The 25,383-nt window shown below is 55.8% G+C and overlaps 1 protein-coding gene across 2 annotated transcripts in view; it reads left to right on the plus strand.

The window, feature by feature from the left end:
- acadvl (acyl-CoA dehydrogenase very long chain) overlaps positions 1-25,383 on the plus strand; it is a 169,061-nt gene that overhangs the window by 131,057 nt on the left and 12,621 nt on the right. For both annotated transcript variants that reach the window (XM_072493234.1, XM_072493233.1), the window contains 5 exons: positions 5,029-5,091; positions 6,415-6,516; positions 8,330-8,427; positions 10,068-10,140; positions 25,218-25,290. In XM_072493234.1, coding sequence (XP_072349335.1) covers positions 5,029-5,091; positions 6,415-6,516; positions 8,330-8,427; positions 10,068-10,140; positions 25,218-25,290 — 409 coding nt within the window. The remainder of the gene's footprint in view (positions 1-5,028; positions 5,092-6,414; positions 6,517-8,329; positions 8,428-10,067; positions 10,141-25,217; positions 25,291-25,383) is intronic.

Here is a 25,383-nt window from a genome sequence, read left to right on the forward strand (position 1 = left end):
TCCCTCAGTACTGACCCTCTGACAGTGCGGCACTCCCTCAGTACTGACCCTCTGTCATTGCGGCATTCCCTCAGTACTGACCCTCTGACAGTGCGGCACTCCCTCAGTACTGACCCTCTGACAGTGCGGCACTCCCTCAGTACTGACCCTCTGACAGTGCGGCACTCCGTCAGTACTGACCCTCTGACAGTGCGGCACTCCGTCAGTACTGACCCTCTGACAGTGCGGCACTCCCTCAGTACTGACCGTCTGACAGTGCGGCACTCCCTCAGTACTGACCCTCTGACAGTGCGGCACTCCCTCAGTACTGACCCTCTGACAGTGCGGCACTCCCTCAGTACTGACCCTCTGACAGTGCGGCACTCCCTCAGTACTGACCCTCTGACAGTGCGGCACTCCCTCAGTACTGACACTCTGACAGTGCGGCGCTCCCACAGTACTGACCGACTGACAGTGCGGCACTCCCTCAGTACTGACCCTCTGACAGTGCGGCACTCCCTCAGTACTGACCCTCTGACAGTGCGGCACTCCCTCAGTACTGACCCTCTGACAGTGCGGTGCTCCCTCAGTACTGACCCTCTGACAGTGCGGCACTCCCTCAGTACTGACCCTCTGACAGTGCGGCACTCCCTCAGTACTGACCCTCTGACAGTGCGGCACTCCCTCAGTACTGACCCTCTGACAGTGCGGCACTCCCTCAGTACTGACCCTCTGACAGTGCGGCACTCCCTCAGTACTGACACTCTGACAGTGCGGCGCTCCCACAGTACTGACCGACTGACAGTGCGGCACTCCCTCAGTACTGACCCTCTGACAGTGCGGCACTCCCTCAGTACTGACCCTCTGACAGTGCGGCACTCCCTCAGTACTGACCATCTGACAGTGCGGCGCTCCCTCAGTACTGACCCTCTGACAGTGCGGCACTCCCTCAGTACTGACCCTCTGACAGTGCGGCACTCCCTCAGTACTGACCCTCTGACAGTGCGGCACTCCCTCAGTACTGACCCTCTGACAGTGCGGCACTCACTCAGTACTGACCCTCTGACAGTGCGGCGCTCCCTCAGTACTGACCCTCTGACAGTGCGGCACTCCCTCAGTACTGACCCTCTGACAGTGCAGCACTCCCTCAGTACTGACCCTCTGACAGTGCGGCACTCCCTCAGTACTGATCCTCTGACAGTGCGGCACTCCCTCAGCACTGACCCTCTGACAGTACGGCACTCCCTCAGTACTTGCCCTCTGACAGTGCGGCACTCCATCAGTACTGACCCTCTGACAGTGCAGAGCTCCCTCAGTACTGACCCTCTGACAGTGCGGTACTCCCTCAGTACTGACCCTCTGACAGTGCGGCACTCCCTCAGTACTGACCCTCTGACAGTGTGGCACTCCCTCAGTACTGACCCTCTGACAGTGCGGCACTCCCTCAGTACTGACCCTCTGACAGTGCGGCACTCCCTCAGTACTGACCCTCTGACAGTGCGGCACTCCCTCAGTACTGACCCTCTGACAGTGCGGCACGCCCTCAGTACTGACCCTCTGACAGTGCGGCACTCCCTCAGTACTGACCCTCTGACAGTGCGGCACTGCCTCAGTACTGACCCTCTGACAGTGCGGCACTCCCTCAGTACTGACCCTCTGACAGTGCGACACTCCCTCAGTACTGACCCTCTGACAGTGCGGCACCCCCTCAGTAGTGACCCTCTGACAGTGCGGCATTCCCTCAGTACTGACCCTCTGACAGTGCGGCACTCCCTCCGTACTGACCCTCTGACAGTGCAGCACTCCCTCAGTACTGACCCTCTGACAGTGCGGTAGTCCCTCAGTACTGACCCTCTGACAGTGCAGAGCTCCCTCAGTACTGACCCTCTGACAGTGCGGCACTCCCTCAGTACTGACCCTCTGACAGTGCGGCACTCCCTCAGTACTGACCCTCTGACAGTGCGGCGCTCCCTCAGTACTGACCCTCTGACAGTGCGGCACTCCCTCAGTACTGACACTCTGACAGTGCGGCGCTCCCACAGTACTGACCGACTGACAGTGCGGCACTCCCTCAGTACTGACCCTCTGACAGTGCGGCACTCCCTCAGTACTGACCCTCTGACAGTGCGGCACTCCCTCAGTACTGACCCTCTGACAGTGCGGCGCTCCCTCAGTACTGACCCTCTGACAGTGCGGCACTCCCTCAGTACTGACCCTCTGACAGTGCGGCACTCCCTCAGTACTGACCCTCTGACAGTGCGGCACTCCCTCAGTACTGACCCTCTGACAGTGCGGCACTCCCTCAGTACTGACCCTCTGACAGTGCGGCACTCCCTCAGTACTGACACTCTGACAGTGCGGCGCTCCCACAGTACTGACCGACTGACAGTGCGGCACTCCCTCAGTACTGACCCTCTGACAGTGCGGCACTCCCTCAGTACTGACCCTCTGACAGTGCGGCACTCCCTCAGTACTGACCCTCTGACAGTGCGGCGCTCCCTCAGTACTGACCCTCTGACAGTGCGGCACTCCCTCAGTACTGACCCTCTGACAGTGCGGCACTCCCTCAGTACTGACCCTCTGACAGTGCGGCACTCCCTCAGTACTGACCCTCTGACAGTGCGGCACTCCCTCAGTACTGACCCTCTGACAGTGCGGCGCTCCCTCAGTACTGACCCTCTGACAGTGCGGCACTCCCTCAGTACTGACCCTCTGACAGTGCAGCACTCCCTCAGTACTGACCCTCTGACAGTGCGGCACTCCCTCAGTACTGATCCTCTGACAGTGCGGCACTCCCTCAGCACTGACCCTCTGACAGTACGGCACTCCCTCAGTACTTGCCCTCTGACAGTGCGGAACTCCATCAGTACTGACCCTCTGACAGTGCAGAGCTCCCTCAGTACTGACCCTCTGACAGTGCGGTACTCCCTCAGTACTGACCCTCTGACAGTGCGGCACTCCCTCAGTACTGACCCTCTGACAGTGTGGCACTCCCTCAGTACTGACCCTCTGACAGTGCGGCACTCCCTCAGTACTGACCCTCTGACAGTGCGGCACTCCCTCAGTACTGACCCTCTGACAGTGCGGCACTCCCTCAGTACTGACCCTCTGACAGTGCGGCACTCCCTCAGTACTGACCCTCTGACAGTGCGGCACTCCCTCAGTACTGACCCTCTGACAGTGCGGCACTGCCTCAGTACTGACCCTCTGACAGTGCGGCACTCCCTCAGTACTGACCCTCTGACAGTGCGACACTCCCTCAGTACTGACCCTCTGACAGTGCGGCACTCCCTCAGTACTGACCCTCTGACAGTGCGGCACTCCCTCAGTACTGACCCTCTGACAGTGCGGCACTCCCTCAGTACTGACCCTCTGACAGTGCAGAGCTCCCTCAGTACTGACCCTCTGACAGTGCGGCACTCCCTCAGTACTGACCCTCTGACAGTGCGGCACTCCCTCAGTACTGACCCTCTGACAGTGCGGCGCTCCCTCAGTACTGACCCTCTGACAGTGCGGCACTCCCTCAGTACTGACCCTCAGACAGTGCGGCACTCCCTCAGTACTGACCCTCTGACAGTGCGGCACTCCCTCAGTACTGACCCTCTGACAGTGCGGCACTCCCTCAGTACTGACCCTCTGACAGTCCGGCACTCCCTCAGTACTGACCCTCTGACAGTGCGGCACTCCCTCAGTACTGACCCTCTGACAGTGCGGCACTCCCTCAGTACTGACCCTCTGACAGTGCGGCACTCCCTCAGTACTGACCCTCTGACAGTGCGGCACTCCCTCAGTACTGACCCTCTGACAGTGCAGCACTCCCTCAGTACCGACCCTCTGACAGTGCGGCACTCCCTCAGCACTGACCCTCTGACAGTGCGGCACTCCCTCAGCACTGACCCTCTGACAGTGCGACACTCCCTCAGTACTGACCCTCTGACAGTGCGGCACCCCCTCAGTACTGACCCTCTGACAGTGCGGCACTCCCTCAGTACTGACCCTCTGACAGTGCGGCACTCCCTCAGTACTGACCCTCTGACAGTGCAGCACTCCCTCAGTACTGACCCTCTGACAGTGCGGTACTCCCTCAGTACTGACCCTCTGACAGTGCAGCACTCCCTCAGTACTGACCCTCTGACTGTGCGGCAGTCCCTCAGTACTGACCCTCTGACAGTGCGGCACTCCCTCAGTACTGGCCCTCTGACAGTGCTTCACTCCCTCAGTACTGACCCTCTGACAGTGCAGCACTCCCTCAGTACTGGCCCTCTGACAGTGCAGCACTCCCTCAGTACTGACCCTCTGACAGTGCAGCACTCCCTCAGTACTGGCCCTCTGACAGTGCGGCCTCCCTCAGTACTGACCCTCTGACAGTGCGGCACTCCCTCAGTACTGACACTCTGACAGTGCGGCACTCCCTCAGTACTGACCCTCTGACAGTGCGGCACTCCCTAAGTACTGACCCTCTGACAGTGCGGCACTCCCTCAGTACTGACCCTCTGACAGTGCGGCACTCCCTCAGTACTGACCCTCTGACAATGCGGCACTCCCTCAGTACTGATCCTCTGACAGTGCGGCACTCCCTCAGTACTGACCCTCTGACAGTGCGGCACTCCCTCAGTACTGGCAGTGCGAATATCAGCCTGGATTATGTGTTTAGTCTCTAGATTTTGACTCACCCAAGGCACTCTGACTCAGAGGGGTGAGTGTTACTCACGGGAAAGTTGCCATAGTGCCCGAGTGCCTTGGGACTCGTGCTGTTGCCCCCCCCCCCCCCCTTCCCGGGGATCGGGTAATCCCGAGCGAGCTAGGTCCATCCCTCCTCACCTGCCCCATAGCTAAGACCGGTTGCCTTACAGGTTGCAGTTCTATTCGTGTTTGGAAAGCACCCGCTGTGATGCTTGGGCAGTGACAAAATTACGAGGGGGGTCGTTGGGGGGGAGGGGTGGGGGGCTGCATGTGGTGGGGTGTCAGTGGGGGAGACAGAATCACTCCCCTGAATGGTGGAATTATCCGGATACAATCCCCCTGAAGCTCCTGACGCTCTCTCTGCAGGAGGCTGCCTGGGTTGTAGCAGATGAATGTATCCAGCTCATGGGCGGAATGGGCTTCATGAAGGTCAGTGCCAGATTATCAACGTGTCTTCTGCCTTTTATACCCGTCCTGTCGGTATAACAAAGAACAAAGAACAAAGAAATGTACAGCACAGGAACAGGCCCTTCGGCCCTCCAAGCCCGAGCCGACCATACTGCCCGACTAAACTACAATCTTCTACACTTCCTGGGTCCATATCCCTCTATTCCCATCCTATTCATGTATTTGTCAAGATGCCTCTTAAATGTCACTATCGTCCCTGCTTCCACCACCTCTTCCGGTAGCGAGTTCCAGGCACCCACTACCCTCTGTGTAAAAAAACTTGCCTCGTACATCTACTCTAAACCTTGGCCCTCTCACCTTAAACCTATGCCCCCTAGTAACTGACCCCTCTCCCCTGGGGAAAAGCCTCTGACTATCCACTCTGTCTATGCCCCTCATAATTTTGTAGACCTCTATCAGGTCGCCCCTCAACCTCCGTCGTTCCAGTGAGAACAAACCGAGTTTATTCAACCGCTTGTCTCTAATTTCCTGTTTAAGGCCACTCCCAACATCACCACGCCCGTTTATTGCCCCTTGCTGGTTCTCAGCTCTACCCATACGGATTCCACATCACTGGGGCTAATATCCGTCCTCACTGTCGTGTTAATTCCCTCTTTAACCAGCAGTGCCACGCCCCCACCTTTTCCTTTTGTCTAAATGCAGAATACCCCTGGATGTTCAGTTTCCATCCCTGGTCACCTTGCAACCATGTCTCCGTAATGCCGACTGTATCATACCCGTTTACGTCTTATTTGTGTCGATTTAGTTTCCCCCTTTTGGGTATTTTTGTGAAGTCTAGCCTTATTTGTTGATTCTTTCTTAGATCTGTACCAGGCCTTAACCATACACAGTACCCCAAATCTTGTATACCGTCAGCTGAGGCCAATACGGGATTGAGAAAACAGCCAGAAATCACAGCTAGGCTTTTACAGTTCAGAGGGAAGCCATTCGGCCCATTAGGCCTATCCCCAATTAACCTAAAGATCTTTGTAAAACGGATCCAAGCCAGATGAAGTATCATACCAGGAACAAAGCCATTTCTTGATATTTACAGATTACAGCTTTGCACATGTCTGTCTCCTACCAACTAACGCCGAGTGTCCCAGCAGCCTCTCTTTATATGTACTCAAGTTGTTTTTACAGTGCCCTCGAATTGACCAATCGGCAACCCATTGATCTTGGTGGGGGTGGTGTCAGAGATATGGGGTGGGGGCGGCGAGACCAGGGACGGGCTTGAACAACGGTGAGAATTTTCAAATGGAGGTCCCGCAGCGATGCGTTCTAACCCGCTTTATCTGCTGTTAGGATGCTGGGGTTGAGCAGGTATTGAGGGATCTTCGGATCTTCCGCATCTTCGAGGGAACAAATGATATCCTCCGACTTTTCGTTGCACTCAATGGCATTCAGGTAAGTGTTCAGTTTCCACCCCCGGTGTTGTCGTCCAAGGTTTTGCGCGTGTTCCTCGTACCTCAGCCACCCAGCACACTCCTGATGAGATGCGTCACGGCGGCGTTTGACAGGGAGCTTCGCGACAGAGCCCGAGTCCATCGCCTTTCCGATGGTGTGGGGGTTGCTGGCACAGTGGTCAGCAATTGGGCTGGTTCTGGTGGCGGTGGAGGGGGAGCGAGGAACAGTGCTTTACCCTAGGCCTCTGTAACAACTGCACCATCCAGCCCTTCCTACCCCTCTTACTTGCTCCGTTTTGTGTTTGATGACAGTGCCAAGGGATTGCGTGACTGGCCTACGCTCGTACTCATTCCGAGTGTGAGCTACGAGATCTGGAAGGTCGTGCCTTTTCCACTGTGTACTTAGAATTTACAGTGCAGTAAATTCTATGCACAGATCCATAGATAGTGAGACCTCACCATTGCCGGCAAGTTACTAACTGAGCTCACCTGATCACTGCCAGGCAACCGGTGCTGGGCAGTCAGTGAAAACCCTTCAAACATCAAAAATGGAGTTCCACTAACTATCTCATCACTTCAGCCAAATTATATCCCTGTTCCCCACAATTCACCTTCCCACGTTTCTGTCCAACTCCTTTCCAGAGGAGCTGAGTGTATAAAGGGACTCCGTGAACATGCACAAACTGACGAACACAATCTCATCCTCGAAAATGACTGAAAAAGAGACACTTTGCTGGGGATTTCTGACCCGTGCCTTCACCACCGCGTCCACAAGGGGGCTGGTTTAGCACAGGGCTAAATAGCTGGCCTTTAAACAGACCCTGGCAGGCCAGCAGCGCGGGTTCGATTCCCGTACCAGCCTCCCCGAACAGGCGCCGGAATGTGGCGACTAGGGGCTTTTCACAGGAACTTCATTTGAAGCCCACTCGTGACAGTCAGCGATTTTCATTTTTCATTTCATTACAAGATTGTAAAATTTCACATTCGGACAAACGCAAGAACGTCAAATTTCGCATCAGGATCAGGACAAACACAAGAAAACCAAATTTCACACAATCAAGAGGGGCAGGGGTGGGGTGTCGGGATGGGAGGCTATTTGAGTTATTGGGGGTGTTAGATGGTTGAATGGGGTGGGGTTTCTGCTGATTTTGGTGTTTTGCATTGTTTTGTTTTATGTATAAAATGTGAAAAACCAAATAAAAATACATTTTAAAATACTTTTACACAATCACAGCACACACTGTAATTGTCGTCATTTTCCGAAATTTGGCATGCTTGCATTTGTCCTGATCCATGCAGGACGGAAATCTTGGACAACAAGTCTCCCTCTTCTGCAAGAGTCACATCCAGAGTGTGCACTCGGTAATGTGAGTCCCTTACCGTGTGGAGGAGGAGGATGGATGGTTAGGTGGGTAGGAATGTACTAATATTACAAATCTGCGGACCGGAAGGGAGGGGCTCAGAAGGTGGGTGTGCTCCGGGTGTTTCCCCCCCCCCTGGCCCCGATACCTGCAATATCCTCCTGTACCTGAATGCTCCCAGATTTCTACCTGCCCCCCCCCCCCCCCCCACCTCTCCACCTTGCCATCAAATGAACTCCTGCCAACCGACCTTCCACACACACACACCGCCACAGGCCCTCCCCCCGCTGCTCACGCTCCCTGGACTCCCGACTCTTCACATCCGACTGCCATAAGAACCTTATTCAAACCCGATGACCTTTCCCCTTTGACCTGTTTGGGACGAATGTTTCTGGCCACGGTGTTCATGTGAAGGTGACTCACCGAGACTGACCTTTGCTCCCAATTGCACAGACCGCTGGAAATCACCTGAAGGGGCTGCAGAGAGCGCTGAAGAACCCGATTGGAAATGCCAACCTGCTAATCGGTGAGATTAGCAAACGGGTAAAAAGGTTAGTGATTCCATCTTGGTGCGATGGGCCAGTTCAGGCTCGTCACCAATCAAAAGTACTTCTTTGATTTTTCCTTTCACATATTAATGATGTGTTCTGTCAACATTCCCTCAGTACTGACCCTCTGACAGTGCGGCACTCCCTCAGTACTGACCCTCTGACAGTGCGGCACTCCCTCAGTACTGACCCTCTTGACAGTGCGGCATTCCCTCAGTACAGACCCTCTGACAGTGCGGCGCTCCCTCAGTACTGATCCTCTGACAGTGCAGCACTCCCTCAGTACTGACCCTCTGACAGTGCAGCACTCCCTCAGTACTGACCCTCTGACAGTGCAGCACTCCCTCAGTACTGACCCTCTGACAGTGCGGCACTCCCTCAATACTGACCCTCTGACAGTGCGGCACTCCCTCAGTACTGACCCTCTGACAGTGTGGCACCCCCTCAGTGCTGACCCTCTGACAGTGCGGCACTCCCTCAGTACTGACCCTCTGACAGTGCGGCACTCTCTCAGTACTGACCCTCTGACAGTGCGGCACCCCCTCAGTACTGACCCTCTGACAGTGCGGCACTCCCTCAGCACTGACCCTCTGACAGTGCAGCACTCCCTCAGTACTGACCCTCTGACAGTGCGGCACTCCCTCAGTACTGACCCTCTGACAGTGCGGCACTCCCTCAGTACTGACCCTCTGACAGTGCGGCACTCCCTCAGTACTGACCCTCTGACAGTGCTGCACTCCCTCAGTACTGACCCTCTGACAGTGCAGCGCTCCCTCAGTACTGACCCTCTGACAGTGCGGCACTCCCTCAGTACTGACCCTCTGACAGTGCGGCACTCCCTCAGTACTGACCCTCTGACAGTGCGGCACTCCCTCAGTACTGACCCTCTGACAGTGCGGCACTCCCTCAGTACTGACCCTCTGACAGTGCGGCACTCCCTCAGTACTGACCCTCTGACAGTGTGGCACTCCCTCAGTACTGACCCTCTGACAGTGCGGCACTCCCTCAGTACTGACCCTCTGACAGTGCGGCACTCCCTCAGTACTGACCCTCTGACAGTGCAGCACTCCCTCAGTACTGACCCTCTGACAGTGCGGCACTCCCTCAGTACTGACCCTCTGACAGTGCGGCAATCCCTCAGTACTGACCCTCTGACAGTGCGGCACTCCCTCAGTACTGACCCTCCGACAGTGCAGCACTCCCTCAGTACTGACCCTCTGACAGTGCGGCACTCCCTCAGTACTGACCCTCTGACAGTGCGGCACACACGTCTCTGTCTCTCTGTTCTTTCGAGTTCGCCTCTCTCGTGCTCCAAGGCCCCGGCATCTCTCAGCTCAGTAAAAGCCCTAACTAACTGGTCCCAGTGGTGTGTCTGATGGGTGTCAGTGCCCCCGTCGGTCTGATTTGGCTTAGTCACCCCTTTGCGATCGAAGAGCTGTGAATGTGATGTCTGTAGCTGGAGTGTAAGTGGTGTGGAGTGCAAGTGGTGCCTGACCCGAGCTCATGCATCAGCAGAGGACAACAAAGTGAAGAAACGTGTGCTGGGCGGCGAACCGTCCAGTACTCTTCGGGTGAAGCGCGAACACGAGGCAGTGCTCCCTCTCCTCCCTCACCCGATCTTTTTGTCTCTGGCATTGTTGCAGGAAGGCTGGCCTGAGCACAGGCGTCACCCTGAGCGGCAGCGTGCACCCAGAGCTGAACCCCAGCGGCGAGCTGGTGAGTACGTTACCGTCACTGTGATACTGCTGTCCCAACAGGCCCCAAACCTGCTCCCACGGTACCGGGAGATCCAGCTATCCATGGACCAATCCATTCGGCCAACACAGGTCCTCCAGCTGGGCAGGAGGTTGGAGAGGGGGGGGGGGGGCAAATTGTGTTTTTGCTTATTTCGGATTTGATGATGTGAGAGGAAAAACCGTATCAGCGAGGGCAGAAGGAGCGAATTAACATTTCTACATAACCATTGACAACTTCTGGAGACCACGGTTCAATGGGCCTCGCTGGGCTGGGTCTCCATTTGTTGCCCGTCCCCTATTGCCCTTGAACTGCGCGTCTCACTCGGCCATTTCAGAGGGGCAGTTACGAGTCAACCCCATCGCTGTGGGCCTGGAGTCACGTGTAGGCCAGGCCGGGTCAGGGCGGCAGATTTCCCCTTCCCTAAAGGACGTCAGTGAACCAGGTGGGTTTTCACAACAATTGACAACACCATGCATAGAAACAAACTCAGAAAATAGGGACAGGAGGAGGCCATTCGGCCCTTCGAGCCTGCTCTGCCGTTCATTATGATCATGGCTGATCATCCAGTTCAATACCCCGATCCCCCTCCCCCATATCCCTCGATCCCTGTAGCTCCAGGAGCTGTATCTAATTCCTGCCTGAAATTACAACGCTTTGGCCTCAACTACTTTCTGTGGGAGTGAATTCCACAGATTCCCCGCTCTCTGGGTGAAGAAATCTCTCCTCACCTCAGTCCTAAAAGGTTTACCCCTTATCCTCAAACTATGCCCCCTAGTTCTGGACTCCCCCACCATCAGGGACATCCTTTATGAATCTACCCTGTCCAATCCTGTTAGAATTTTATAAGTTTCTATGAGATCCCCTCTCACTCTTCTAAACTCCAATCAATACAATCCTAACCCACTTAGTCTCTCCTCGTCTGTCAGTCCCGCCATCCCAGGAATCAGTCTGGTAAACCTTCGCTGCTCTCCCTCCACAGCAAGAACATCCTTCCTCAGATAGGGACACCAAAACGGCCCACAATACTCCAGGTGTGGCCTCACCAACGCCCTGTACAATTGCAGTAAAACATCTCGATTCCTATACTCAAATCCTCTCGCTATGAAGGCCAACATACCATTTGCCTTCTTTGCTGCCTGCTTGACCTGCGCGCTTACTTTCAGTGACTGATGCACGAGGACACTAAGGTCTCGCTGAGTATCCGCCTCTCTCAATTTACACCCATTCAAATAATAATCTGCCTCCCTATTTTTGCTACCGAAACGGATAACCTCACATTTATCACCATTATACTGCATCTGCCATGCATGTGCCCACTCTCTCAGCCTGTCCAAATCCCACTGAAGCATCTCTGTAGCCCCCTCACAGCTCACCCTCCCACCCAGCTTTGTATCATCTGCAAATTTGGAGATAATACATTTTGTTCCCTCGTCCAAATCATTAATATATAATGTGAACAGTTGGGGCCCTAGAACGGATCCCTGCGATACCCCACTAGTCACTAACTGCCAATCGAAATAAGACCCAACTTTTGCTTCATGTCTACGAACCAGCTGTCTATCCATCTTAAGACACAACCCACAATCCCAGGCGCTTCAACTACACATAGTAATCTGCTATGTGAGACCTTGTCGAATGCTGTCTGAAAGTCTAAATGAACCACATCCACCGGTTCTCCCTGCTCAACTCTACTAGTTACATCTTCAAAGGATTCCAGTGGATTTGTCAAGCATGATTCCTGTTTCGTAAATCCATGCTGACCTTTTCTGATTACACCACTGCTTTCCAAATGCTTGGCTATGAAATCCTTGATAATGGACTCCTGCAACTTCCCCACTCCTGACGTTAGGCTCACTGGTCTATAGTTCCCTGTTTTCTCTCTACCTCCCTTTTTGAATGGCAGGGTTACTCGGTAGGAACCATTCCAGAATCCAAAGAGTTTTGGAAAATGACCACCAATAAATCTACTAATTCTAGGGCCACTTCCTGAAGAACTCTGGGATGAAGATTATCAGGCCCGGGAGATTTGTCCGTCTTCAATCCCATTAATTTTCCCAAAACAATTTCTCTACGAATACTAATTTTCTTTAATTTTAATTTTAATTTTAATTTTCAAAGTACGAATTATGGTTCCTCAGCGATATCTTTGTTCCCTGTTACAAATTCCCCCGTTTCTGACTGTAAGGGACCTTCATTTGTTTTTCTCAATTTCTTTCTCTTTACATACCTGTAGAGACTTTTCCAGTCAGTTTTTATGTTCCCCGCTAGCTTACTCTTGGATTGTATTTTTCCCTTCTTAATCAATCTCTTGGTCCGCCTTTGCTGAAAGTTTAACATCCCCTATCCTCAGGTCTATTGTTTTTTCTTGCTAATTTGTATGCCTCTTCTTTGAAACTAATACTATTTCTAATTTTTAAGCCATGGTTTGGCCACATTTCCCTTTCTACTCTTGCGCCAAATAGTAACTTGGAGTTCACCTATTCGTTCTTTGAATGCTGCCATTGCCTGTCCGCTGTCCTTCCTTTTAGTAATGTTTCCCAGTCCATCATAGCCAGCTCATGCCTCATACCATCATAGTTACCATCTTTCCTCAATATTGTATCAATATTTTCTATAATCAGCAGTGCACCTCCACCACCATTCCCTTTCTGTGTGTCCTTCCATCTCTGCAGCCACGTATCTGTCCGATACATCCTGCTATTTCTGTTCTGACTAGCCGGTGGCACCGGTAGCCATCCTGAGATCGCTACTTTTGAGGCCCGACATCTCAATTTTCTTCCCAGACATTGCACACACACATTACACTCCCCACACACACTCATCCCAGCCGCACACACACATTACACTCCCCACACACACTCATCCCAGCCGCGCACACACATTACACTCCCCACACACACTCATCCCAGCCGCACACACACATTACACTCCCCACACACACCATCCCAGCCGCACACACACATTACACTCCCCACACACACTCATCCCAGCCGCACACACACATTACACTCCCCACACACACTCATCCCAGCCGCACACACACATTACACTCCCCACACACACTCATCCCAGCCGCACACATACATTACACACCCCACACACACTCATCCCAGCCGCACACACACATTACACGCCCCACCCACACTCATCCCAGCCGCACACACACATTACACTCCCCCACACACACTCATCCCAGCCGCACACACACATTACACTCCCCCACACACACTCATCCCAGCCGTGCACACACATTACATTCCCCGCGCACACTCATCCCAGCCGCACACACACATTACACTCCCCACACACACTCATCCCAGCCGCACACACTCATTACGCACTCCGCACACACTCATCCCAGCCGCACACACCTTACACGCCCCACACACACTCATCCCAGCCGCACACACACATTACACTCCCCACACTCACTCATCCCAGCCGCACACACACATTACACTCCCCACACACACTCATCCCAGCCGCACACACACATTACACTCCCCACACACACTCATCCCAGCCGCACACACACATTACACTCCCCACACACACTCATCCCAGCCGCACACACACATTACACTCCCCCACACACACTCATCCCAGCTGCACACACACATTACACTCCCCGCGCACACTCATCCCAGCCGCACACACACATTACACTCCCCGCACACACTCATCCCAGCCGCACACTCATTACACTCCCTGCACACACTCATCCCAGCCGCACACACACATTACACTCCCCGCACACACTCATCCCAGCCGCACACACACATTACACTCCCCACACACACTCATCCCAGCCTCCTACACACATTACACTCCCCACACACACTCATCCCAGCCGCACACACACATTACACTCCCCACACACACTCATCCCAGCCGCACACACACATTACACTCCCCGCACACACTCATCCCAGCCGCACACACTCATTACACACCCTGCACACACTCATCCCAGCCGCACACACACATTACACTCCCCGCACACACTCATCCCAGCCGCACACACACATTACACTCCCCACACACACTCATCCCAGCCGCACACACACACTACACTCCCCCCACACACTCATCCCAGCCGCACACACACATTACACTCCCCACACACACTCATCCCAGCCGCACACACACATTACACTCCCCGCACACACTCATGCCAGCCGCACACACACATTACACTCCCCACACACACTCATCCCAGCCGCACACACACATTACACTCCCCGCACACACTCATCCCAGCCGCACACACACATTACACTCCCCACACACACTCATCCCAGCCGCACACACACATTACACTCCCCCACACACACTCATCCCAGCCGCACACACACATTACACTCCTCACACACACTCATCCCAGCCGCACACACACATTACACTCCCCGCACACACTCATCCCAGCCGCACACACACATTACACTCCCCACACACACTCATCCCAGCCGCACACACACATTACACTCCCCACACACACTCATCCCAGCCGCACACACACATTACACTCCCCCACACACACTCATCCCAGCCGCACACACACATTACACTCCCCCACACACACTCATCCCAGCCGCACACACACATTACACTCCCCGCACACACTCATCCCAGCCGCACACACACATTACACTCCCCGCACACACTCATCCCAGCCGCACACACTCATCCCAGCCGCACACACTCATTACACACCCTGCACACACTCATCCCAGCCGCACACACACATTACACTCCCCGCACACACTCATCCCAGCCGCACACACTCATTACACACCCTGCACACACTCATCCCAGCCGCACACACACATTACACTCCCCACACACACTCATCCCAGCCGCGCACACACATTACACTCCCCACACACACTCATCCCAGCCGCACACACACATTACACTCCCCACACACACTCATCCCAGCCGCACACACTCATTACACTCCCCACACACACTCATCCCAGCCGCACACACACATTACACTCCCCGCACACACTCATCCCAGCCGCACACCCTCATTACACTCCCCACACACACTCATCCCAGCCGCACACACATTACACTCCCCACACACAGTCACCCAGCCGCACACACACATTACACTCCCCCACACACACTCATCCCAGCCGCACACACTCATTACACACCCTGCACACACTCATCCCAGCCGCACACACACATTACACTCCCCGCACACACTCATCCCAGCCGCACACACTCATTACACACCCTGCACACACTCATCCCAGCCGCACACACACATTACACTCCCCACACACACTCATCCCAGCCGCACACACACATTACACTCCCCACACACACTCATCCCAGCCGCACACACACATTACACTCCCCACACACACTCATCCCAGCCGCACACACTCATTACACTCCCCACACACACTCATCCCAGCCGCACACACACATTACACTCCCTGCACACACTCATCCCAGCCGCACACACTCATTACACACCCTGCACACACTCATCCCAGCCGCACACACACATTACACTCCCCACACACACTCATCCCAGCCGCACACACACATTACACTCCCCACACACACTCATCCCAGCCGCACACACTCATTACACTCCCCACACACACTCATCCCAGCCGCACACACACATTACACTCCCTGCACACACTCATCCCAGCCGCAGACACACATTACACTCCCCACACACACTCATCCCAGCCGCACACACACATTACACTCCCCACACACACTCATCCCAGCCGCACACACACATTACACTCCCCACACACACTCATCCCAGCCGCACACACACATTACACTCCCCACACACACTCATCCCAGCCGCACACACACATTACACTCCCCACACACACTCATCCCAGCCGCACACACTCATTACACTCCCCACACACACTCATCCCAGCCGCACACACACATTACACTCCCTGCACACACTCATCCCAGCCGCACACACTCATTACACACCCTGCACACACTCATCCCAGCCGCACACACACATTACACTCCCCACACACACTCATCCCAGCCGCACACACACATTACACTCCCCACACACACTCATCCCAGCCGCACACACTCATTACACTCCCCACACACACTCATCCCAGCCGCACACACACATTACACTCCCTGCACACACTCATCCCAGCCGCAGACACACATTACACTCCCCACACACACTCATCCCAGCCGCACACACACATTACACTCCCCACACACACTCATCCCAGCCACACACACACATTACTCTCCCCACACACACTCATCCCAGCCGCACACACACATTACACTCCCCACACACACTCATCCCAGCCGCACACACACATTACACTCCCCACACACACTCATCCCAGCCGCACACACACATTACACTCCCCACACACACTCATCCCAGCCGCACACACACATTACACTCCCCACACACACTCATCCCAGCCGCACACACACATTACACTCCCCACACACACTCATCCCAGCCGCACACACTCATTACACTCCCCACACACACCCATCCAGCCAACATGGTGGCGCTGGCTGTGCTGGACACGCCCGTACAGCTGATGGGTCGGCTGGGGAAAGAGAGCATATGGTTTGGGGAGGGGTGTTCTGGGGGGACACCCACCCGACCGGTGGCACTAGGTTCAAGGCGGGCCGTTAGCGGCGCGCGCAGCTGCATGGCTGCCTAGCCGGCTGTGGCCATGGCGACCCATGCCCATCCACCCCGACCCCACAGCCCACCTCCTGCCCCCCCCCCCCTCGGAGGCGGAGAATCTCGGAGGCTCCGGAGAATCCCGGGTCAGACCCGCTTATGACATGCAGGCGGTGTTTACTGTACGTGCGTTCCGGAGCGCATTCACGCCTTGGCCGAGGTGATGGAAAATTGCGATTTGGTGTCAAATCTGCACCGGGATTTCATCCCTATTTTGGGATTCAAACCCACAACCTAACAACCCGAGAGCTTGTTGCCCCTAAACACGGCTGAGATACCCTCTGAACCAATCTTCTCTCTGAAATGATGCTGCTTTGAAACCTAAAGTGTGATTTTTTTTTTTCTTGGTCGAGGTGAGTTGATTGAACTCTGTTCCGAAATGAGTAACAGAATCTTAATTTAACACGCCAAAGTTTTCTCTCCTGAAACCAAGCTTGTAAACTGTTAAAGTTCCCCTGCCTCCCCCTCCCACAACTGATGCTAACTTTGGGCAGAGTTTATTGCTGTCAGTTTGTCGCGACAACATTTTGTTCACTTTCTCTTGGCCCAACTCCAGTTTCTTGCATCGCCCTTTGTGTAATTAAAGCAGAATGAAGAGATCGGAAAGGTCAGCAGCTCTGGTCACAGCGATGGAGAGATAGAGAGCAAGAGAGAGAGGGAGAGAGAAACGAGTTACTGTTTCGAGTCCAATGTGACTTCTTCAGACCTATTCTGAAAAGAATATTGGACTCGAAACGTTAACTCGCTCTCTCTCACCCTCTCTCTATCGCCTTCTCTCTTGCTCTCGCCCTCTCGCTCTCCCTCTCGCGCTCCCTCTCACGCTCCCTCTCGCTCTTTCTCACTCTCTCCTCGCTCCCTCTCTCTCGCACTCTCTCTCTCGCACTCTCTCTCTCGCGCACTCTCTCTCTCTCTCACACACTCTCTCAGGCGCTTTCTCTTGCGCGCGCGTTCTCTTGCGCGCTTTCACTCTCTCTCGCACCCTCTCTCACTCTCACTCTCATGCTCTCCCAGGCGCTCCCTCTCGCGCTCCCTGTCTCGCTCCCTCTCTCACACTCCCTCCTCGCTCCATCTCTCTCCCTCTTTCTCTCGCTCTCACTCTTGCTCTCTCTCGCTCCCTCTCTCCCTTGCTCTCTCTCTCGTTCCCTCTGTCTCCTCGTTCCCTCTCGCACTCCTTCTCGCGCTCCCTCTCGCGCTCCCTCCTCGCTCCATCTCTCTCTCCCTCTTTCTCTCGCGCTCACTCTTGCTATATCTCGCTCCCTCTCTCGCGCCCTCTCTCGCCCCCTCACTCCCTTGCTCTCTCCCTCGCTCTCTCTCTCTCCCTTGCTCTCTCTTTCCCTTGCTCTCTCTCTCGTTCCCTCTGTCCTCTCGCTCACTCTCTCGCTCACTCTCTCGCTCCCTCTCTCGCTCCCTCTCTCTCCCCCTCTCTCTCTCCCTCTCTCTCCCTCTTTCGCTCCCTCTCTCACTCTCGCTCCCTCTCCCTCACTCCCTCTCTCACGCTCTCGCTGGCCCTCTCTTGCTCCCCCTCTCTCTCTTTCGCTTCCTCTCTCTCGCTCCCTCTCTCTCTCACTCACGCTGTCCATCTCTTGCTCCCTCTCTTTCGCTCCTTCTCTCACACTCTCACTGTCCCTCTCTCGCTGTCCCTCTCTCGCTGTCCCTCTCTCGCTGTCCCTCTCTCGCTGTCCCTCTCTCGCTGTCCCTCTCTCGCTGTCCCTCTCTCGCTGTCCCTCTCTCGTTGTCCCTCTCTCGCTGTCCCTCTCTCGCTGTCCCTCTCGCTGTCCCTCTCGCTCCCTCTCTCGCTGCCTCTCTCGCTCCCTCTCTCGCTCCCTCTCTCGCTGTCCCTCTCTCGCTGTCCCTCTCTCGCTGTCCCTCTCTCGCTGTCCCTCTCTCGCTGTCCCTCTCTCGCTGTCCCTCTCTCGCTCCCTCTCTTGCTGTCCCTCTCTCGCTGTCCCTCTCTCGCTGTCCCTCTCTCGCTGTCCCTCTCTCGCTGTCCCTCTCTCGCTGTCCCTCTCTCGCTGCCTCTCTCGCTGCCTCTCTCGCTGCCTCTCTCGTTGCCTCTCTCGCTGCCTCTCTCGCTGCCTCTCTCGCTGCCTCTCTCGCTGCCTCTCTCGCTCCCTCTCTCGCTCCCTCTCTCGATCCCTCTCTCGATCCCTCTCTTTTGCTCCTTCTCTTGCGCTCTCGCTGTCCCTCTCTCGCTGTCCCTCTCTCGCTGTCCCTCTCTCGCTGTCCCTCTCTCGCTGTCCCTCTCTCGCTGTCCCTCTCTTGCTGTCCCTCTCTCGCTGTCCCTCTCTCGCTGCCTCTCTCGCTGCCTCTCTCGCTGCCTCTCTCGCTGCCTCTCTCGCTGCCTCTCTCGCTGCCTCTCTCGCTCCCTCTCTCGATCCCTCTCTCGATCCCTCTCTCGATCCCTCTCTCGATCCCTCTCTTTTGCTCCTTCTCTTGCGCTCTCGCTGTCCCTCTCACGCTGTCCCTCTCTTGCTGTCCCTCTCTTGCTGTCCCTCTCTCGCTGTCCCTCTCACGCTGTCCCTCTCTTGCTGTCCCTCTCTTGCTGTCCCTCTCTCGCTGCCTCTCTCGCTGCCTCTCTCGCTGCCTCTCTCGCTGCCTCTCTCGCTCCCTCTCTCGCTGCCTCTCTCGCTCCCTCTCTCGCTGCCTCTCTCGCTGCCTCTCTCGCTGCCTCTCTCGCTGCCTCTCTCGCTGCCTCTCTCGCTCCCTCTCTCGCTCCCTCTCTCGCTCCCTCTCTCGATCCCTCTCTCGATCCCCCTCTTGATCCCTCTCTTTTGCTCCTTCTCTCGCGCTCTCGCTGTCCCTCTCTCGCTGTCCCTCTCTTGCCTTCCCTCTCTTGCTGTCCCTCTCTCGCTGCCTCTCTCGCTGCCTCTCTCGCTGCCTCTCTCGCTGCCTCTCTCGCTCCCTCTCTCGCTCCCTCTCTCGCTCCCTCTCTCGCGCCCTCTCTCGCGCCCTCTCTCGCTTTCTCTCATGCGCTCTCTCTCGCTTTCTCGCTCTCTCTCTCTCCTCCCTCGCGCACTCTCTCTCTCACCCTCTCTCGTGCTCTCTCTCTCTCTCTCTCACCCTCTCTCGCTTTCTCTCTTGTTCTCTCGCACGCTCTCACTCTCTCTCGCACCCTCTCTCACTCTCATGCCCTCCCAGGCGCTCCCTGTCGCGCTCCCTGTTGCGTTCCCTCTCCCGCTCCCTCTCCCGCTCCCTCTCCCGCTCTCTCACCCGCTCCCTCTCCCGCTCCCTCTCCCGCTCCCTCTCGCACTCCCTCTCTCACACTCCCTCCTCGCTCCATCTCTCTCTCCCTCTTTCTCTCGCTCTCACTCTTGCTCTCTCTCGCCCCCTCTCTCCCTTGCTCTCTCTCTCCCTTGCTCTCTCTCTCGTTCCCTCGCTCTCTCTCTCGTTCCCTCTGTCTCCTCGTTCACTCTCTCGCTCACTCTCTCGCTCACTCTCTCGCTCACTCTCTCACTCCCTCTCTCACTCCCTCTCTCGCTCCCTCTCTCCCTTGCTCTCTCTCCCTTTCTCTCTCCCTTGCTCTCTCCCTTGCTCTCTCTCTCGCTCCCTCTCTCGCCCTCTCTCTCCCTTGCTCTCTCCCTCGTTCTCTCTCTCGTTCCCTCTGTCTCCTCGTTCCCTCTCTCGCTCACTCTCTCGCACCCTTCTCTCCCTCTCTCTCTCCCCCTCTCTCTCCCTCTCACTCCCTCTCCCTCACTCCCTCTCTCACGCTCTCGCTGTCCCTCTCTTGCTCCCCCTCTCTCTCTTTCGCTTCCTCTCTCTCGCTCCCTCTCTCTCTCACTCACGCTGTCCCTCTCTCGCTCCCTCTCTTTCGCTCCTCTCACGCTCTCGCTGTCCCTCTCTTGCTCTCCTTCTCTCGATCCCTCTCTCGCTCTCCCTCTCTCGGTCTCCCTCTCTCGCTCCCTCTCTCGCTCCCTCACGCTCTCCCTCGCGCTCTCCCTCTCTCGCTCCCTCTCTCGCTCCCTCGTGCTCTCCCTCGTGCTCTCTCTCGTGCTCTCCCTCGCGCTCTCCCTCGCGCTCTCCCTCGTGCTCTCCCTCGCGCTCTCCCTCGCGCTCTCCCTCGCGCTCTCCCTCGCGCTCTCCCTCTCTCGCTCCCTCTCTCGCTCCCTCTCTCGCTCCCTCGCTTGCTCGCTCGATCCCTCTCTCGCTCCCTCTCTCGCTCCCTCTCTCGCTCCCTCTCTCGCTCCCTCTCTCGCTCCCTCTCTCGCTCCCTCTCTCGCTCCCTCTCTCGCTCTCTCGCTCGCTCTCTCGCTCCCTCTCTCCCTCTCTCCCTCTCTCTCTCTCCCTCTCTCGCTCTCTCGCTCTCTCCCTCTCTCGCTCTCTCGCTCCCTCTCTCACTCCCTCTCTCGCTCCCTCTCTCGCTTCCTCTCTCGCTCCCTCGCGCTCTCCCTCGCTCTCTCCCTCTCTCCCTGTCTCGCTCCCTCTCTCGCTCCCTCTCTCGCTCCCTCTCTCGCTCCCTCTCTCGCTCCCTCTCTCGCTCCCTCTCTCGCTCTCTCCCTCTCTCGCGCTCTCCCTCTCTCCCTGTCTCGCTCCCTCTCGCTCTCTCCCTCTCTCCCTCTCTCGCTCCCTCTCTCGCTCCCTCTCTCTCCCTCGCTCTCTCCCTCTCTCCCTGTCTTGCTCCCTCTCTCGCTCCCTCTCGCTCCCTCTCTCGCTCCCTCTCTCGCTCCCTCTCTCGCTCCCTCTCTCGCTCCCTCTCTCGCTCCCTCTCTCGCTCCCTCTCTCGCTCCCTCTCTCGCTCCCTCTCTCGCTCCCTCGCTCCCTCTCTCGCTCCCTCTCTCGCTCTCTCCCTCTCTCGCTCTCTCCCTGTCTCCCTGTCTCGCTCCCTCTCGCTCTCTCCCTCTCTCGCTCTCTCGCTCCCTCTCTCGCTCCCTCTCTCGCTCCCTCTCTCGCTCCCTCTCTCGCTCCCTCTCTCGCTCCCTCTCTCGCTCCCTCTCTCGCTCCCTCGCACTCTCCCTCGCGCTCTCCCTCGCGCTCTCCCTCTCTCGCTCCCTCTCTCGCTCCCTCTCTCGCTCTCTCCCTCTCTCGCTCTCTCCCTCTCTCCCTGTCTCGCTCCCTCTCGCTCTCTCCCTCTCTCGCTCTCTCGCTCCCTCTCTCGCTCCCTCTCTCGCTCCCTCTCTCGCTCCCTCTCTCGCTCCCTCTCTCGCTCCCTCTCTCGCTCCCTCTCTCGCTCCCTCTCTCGCTCCCTCTCTCGCTCCCTCGCGCTCTCCCTCGCGCTCTCCCTCTCTCGCTCTCTCGCTCCCTCTCTCGCTCCCTCACGCTCTCCCTCGCGCTCTCCCTCGCGCTCTCCCTCGCGCTCTCCCTCGCGCTCTCCCTCGCGCTCTCCCTCGCTCCCTCTCTCGCTCCCTCTCTCGCTCCCTCTCTCGCTCCCTCGCGCTCTCCCTCTCTCGCTCCCTCTCTTGCTCCCTCTCTCGCTCCCTCGCGCTCTCCCTCGCGCTCTCCCTCGCGCTCTCCCTCTCTCGCTCCCTCTCTCGCGCTCTCCCTCGCGCTCTCCCTCGCGCTCTCCCTCGCTCCCTCTCTCGCTCCCTCTCTCGCTCCCTCTCTCGCTCCCTCGCGCTCTCCCTCGCGCTCTCCCTCGCGCTCTCCCTCGCGGTCTCCCTCGCGCTCTCCCTCGCGCTCTCCCTCGCGCTCTCCCTCGCGCTCTCCCTCGCGCTCTCCCTCTCTCGCTCCCTCTCTCGCTCCCTCTCTCGCTCCCTCTCTCGCTCCCTCGCGCTCTCCCTCGCGCTCTCCCTCGCGCTCTCCCTCGCGCTCTCCCTCGCGCTCTCCCTCGCGCTCTCCCTCGCGCTCTCCCTCGCGCTCTCCCTCTCTCGCTCTCTCGCTCCCTCTCTCGCTCCCTCTCTCGCTCCCTCTCTCCCTCTCTCGCTCTCTCCCTCTCTCGCTCTCTCGCTCCCTCTCTCGCTCCCTCTCTCGCTCCCTCTCTCGCTCCCTCTCTCGCTCCCTCTCTCGCTCCCTCTCTCGCTCCCTCTCTCGCTCCCTCTCTCGCTCCCTCGCGCTCTCCCTCGCGCTCTCCCTCGCGCTCTCCCTCGCGCTCTCCCTCGCGCTCTCCCTCGCGCTCTCCCTCTCTCGCTCCCTCGCGCTCTCCCTCGCGCTCTCCCTCGCGCTCTCCCTCTCTCGCTCCCTCTCTCACTCTCTCTTCTCTCTGCCGGGTTTTTCCAGCACTATTTGTTATTTCAGACCTCCGACACCCACTTAAACGTGCTTTGATTTCACCCTCGTGTAACTTCAGCGTCACCAGTTTAAATCATTAATGTGGTGACAGGAGGTGGGTGTTGTGGGGTGACAGCGGGGGATGGGGAGACGGTCCTTCTCATTGCCCATAATGAATCAGACTTTCACAAAGTATAAAAGCTGGGTATTTTAATGTGGCTCAAACCATCTCCTCACGTCAGACGGTGAGTGGAACCCCCCCCCCCCCCCCCCCGTCATCAGATGATAACATTTGATCAGAGTTTCAGCAGCCCAAGGCCCCCCCCTGCCAAGGAGAAACGTTGATACAATTAGACTTGTATTCCCAGAAATATCGGTCGGGCTTTCTGGATGTCGAAAGGGCCGGGAAACATTTTCCGGGAGCTGTGGAGACGTGGGGGGAGTTCAAATGGGGTCCCCGCCCATCACGTCACTGGCTGGGCGGGGCAGGGACAATTGAGAAGGGAAATCCCGCCATTTTGAGACCCCCGCCCCCCCTCGATTCTCCACTATACCCGCCCACCAAAAACAAGGGAGGGAACCCCCCACATCTTTTGTCACGCAGAGGGGTGTAGGACCTTTTCTGATCCCAGACCAGACCCCAACAGTTGCTAGGATGTAGGACAGAAACCCCAATATTGAAACTGTGAGGGAAGGATACTTCGCTTCAGGAGTGACCCACACGCACAAATAGGGATACGGTATATTAAAACAAACTTTATTACAAACACAGTATTAAAATAACTTTAATGTCATATAAGGCACAGCTTAAAATTACCAGCTAAACAATGCTTAACCATAAAATGACACACTTTATCTCCTAATGGTTATCTTTATCTCCAATCAAGCAAAACCCATCTCAGGACAAAATCCACTTTTAAATACAGTTAGCAAACCCGGGAATACTTGCTGTACAGGGATGTCCTGGAGAAAATGCTTTTAGAGGGAGAGATTCTTCAGGAAACGGCCTGCAGATTCCTGCCTGTGTCAAACTACTGCTTAACTTCCCAGAATTTGTCAAAAACACTCTTCTGTTCATGGCTAAATCTCAAACTGAAACTCAACTCCAGACTGCTTCAGCCCCTCCCGTTAATTACATCATCTCTGTTGGGTGAAAATATTCGCAAGTAGACCTTAACATGAGCAAAAGAAGCAATTTATTGTTTACAGAGCTCTGGGAGAAAGCTCCTGGACTCCTTAGACTTTCTCCCTGAGCTGTGGCTTAAAACTGTGTTAATATACCCTTTCAACACAGAATTAGTTCGCATTCTCATTGACATACAGCCAATCAATTTTCTTCGGTCGCAGTTATATGGTTAGCAATTCTTTACACAGTAGCTTACTTTTTGTCCAATCCATATGTTGCGCGCGTGATTACATAAGGTCATGAGTTGCCAGTCCGAGATGTGGATTTAGAGGCCACCCTTCCTCTCGCAGCTGTCTTGACCGCTTAGAATAACAGCACCTGCAGTCCATGGAGCACTGGTCCTCACTTGACCCGCTGTCTTTGGAGGATACATCTGTCAGAGTCGCTCTTCGTCCACAGTTCACTGCCTCAGCAGAAAATAAGCAGGCATTAATTCATATCCCAGCATGTGATCAAAGCATAAAGTTTACACCAACAATCTCTACACCACTTATGGCCATCTTTCGGGGGAACTACAACCCCAGGGAACCTCCTTTCTATAAACAAAATTCCATTAGCCCTATTTGGGTAAACGCTAGGTGGTTGGAATGAACGATGATCTTGTTTTTACGATGCTTTAGTTACCCCTCTGCAGCCCCACTGACGTTTAAAGCAGGATTTTCAAAACCCTTACTGCAGTCGAGCCAGACACACAGGAACCGCGGGCGTTTAACACGTAACACAATATATATATCTGAAATTCCGGCAATCCCCACAGACTGTCAAAAGACTTGGCCCCAAAAAGCAGTAGATTCTGGGGGCACAATTAATCATTTTAAATCTGAGATTGAGAGATATCTACCAGACAAATTGAGGGATTTGGAGACCAGGCAGATGGTTGGGGATGGTGCGACAGTGTTGGATTCTTTACTGGGAGGAGCAGGCGGTAAGAAGCGAATGCCCACCATGCTCGTGACATTGTGCAGTGTGCGCCGTGGGTAAAGGTCTCTGTTTGTCCTTCAGGTGGTAAAAGCAATTGAAAGGTTTGGAGGCTGCACAGAAGTCTTGCTGTTGAAGTACGGGAAGAGAATCGTAGGTGAGCAACAAAGCGGCTGAATGTGGAAAAGACATCCCGTGAGGAAAACGGTTAGAACATAGAACGGTACAGCGCAGTACAGGCCCTTCGGCC

This window comes from Scyliorhinus torazame, chromosome 31, assembly GCF_047496885.1.
Source record: "Scyliorhinus torazame isolate Kashiwa2021f chromosome 31, sScyTor2.1, whole genome shotgun sequence".
Taxonomy (NCBI): Eukaryota; Metazoa; Chordata; class Chondrichthyes; order Carcharhiniformes; family Scyliorhinidae; genus Scyliorhinus; species Scyliorhinus torazame.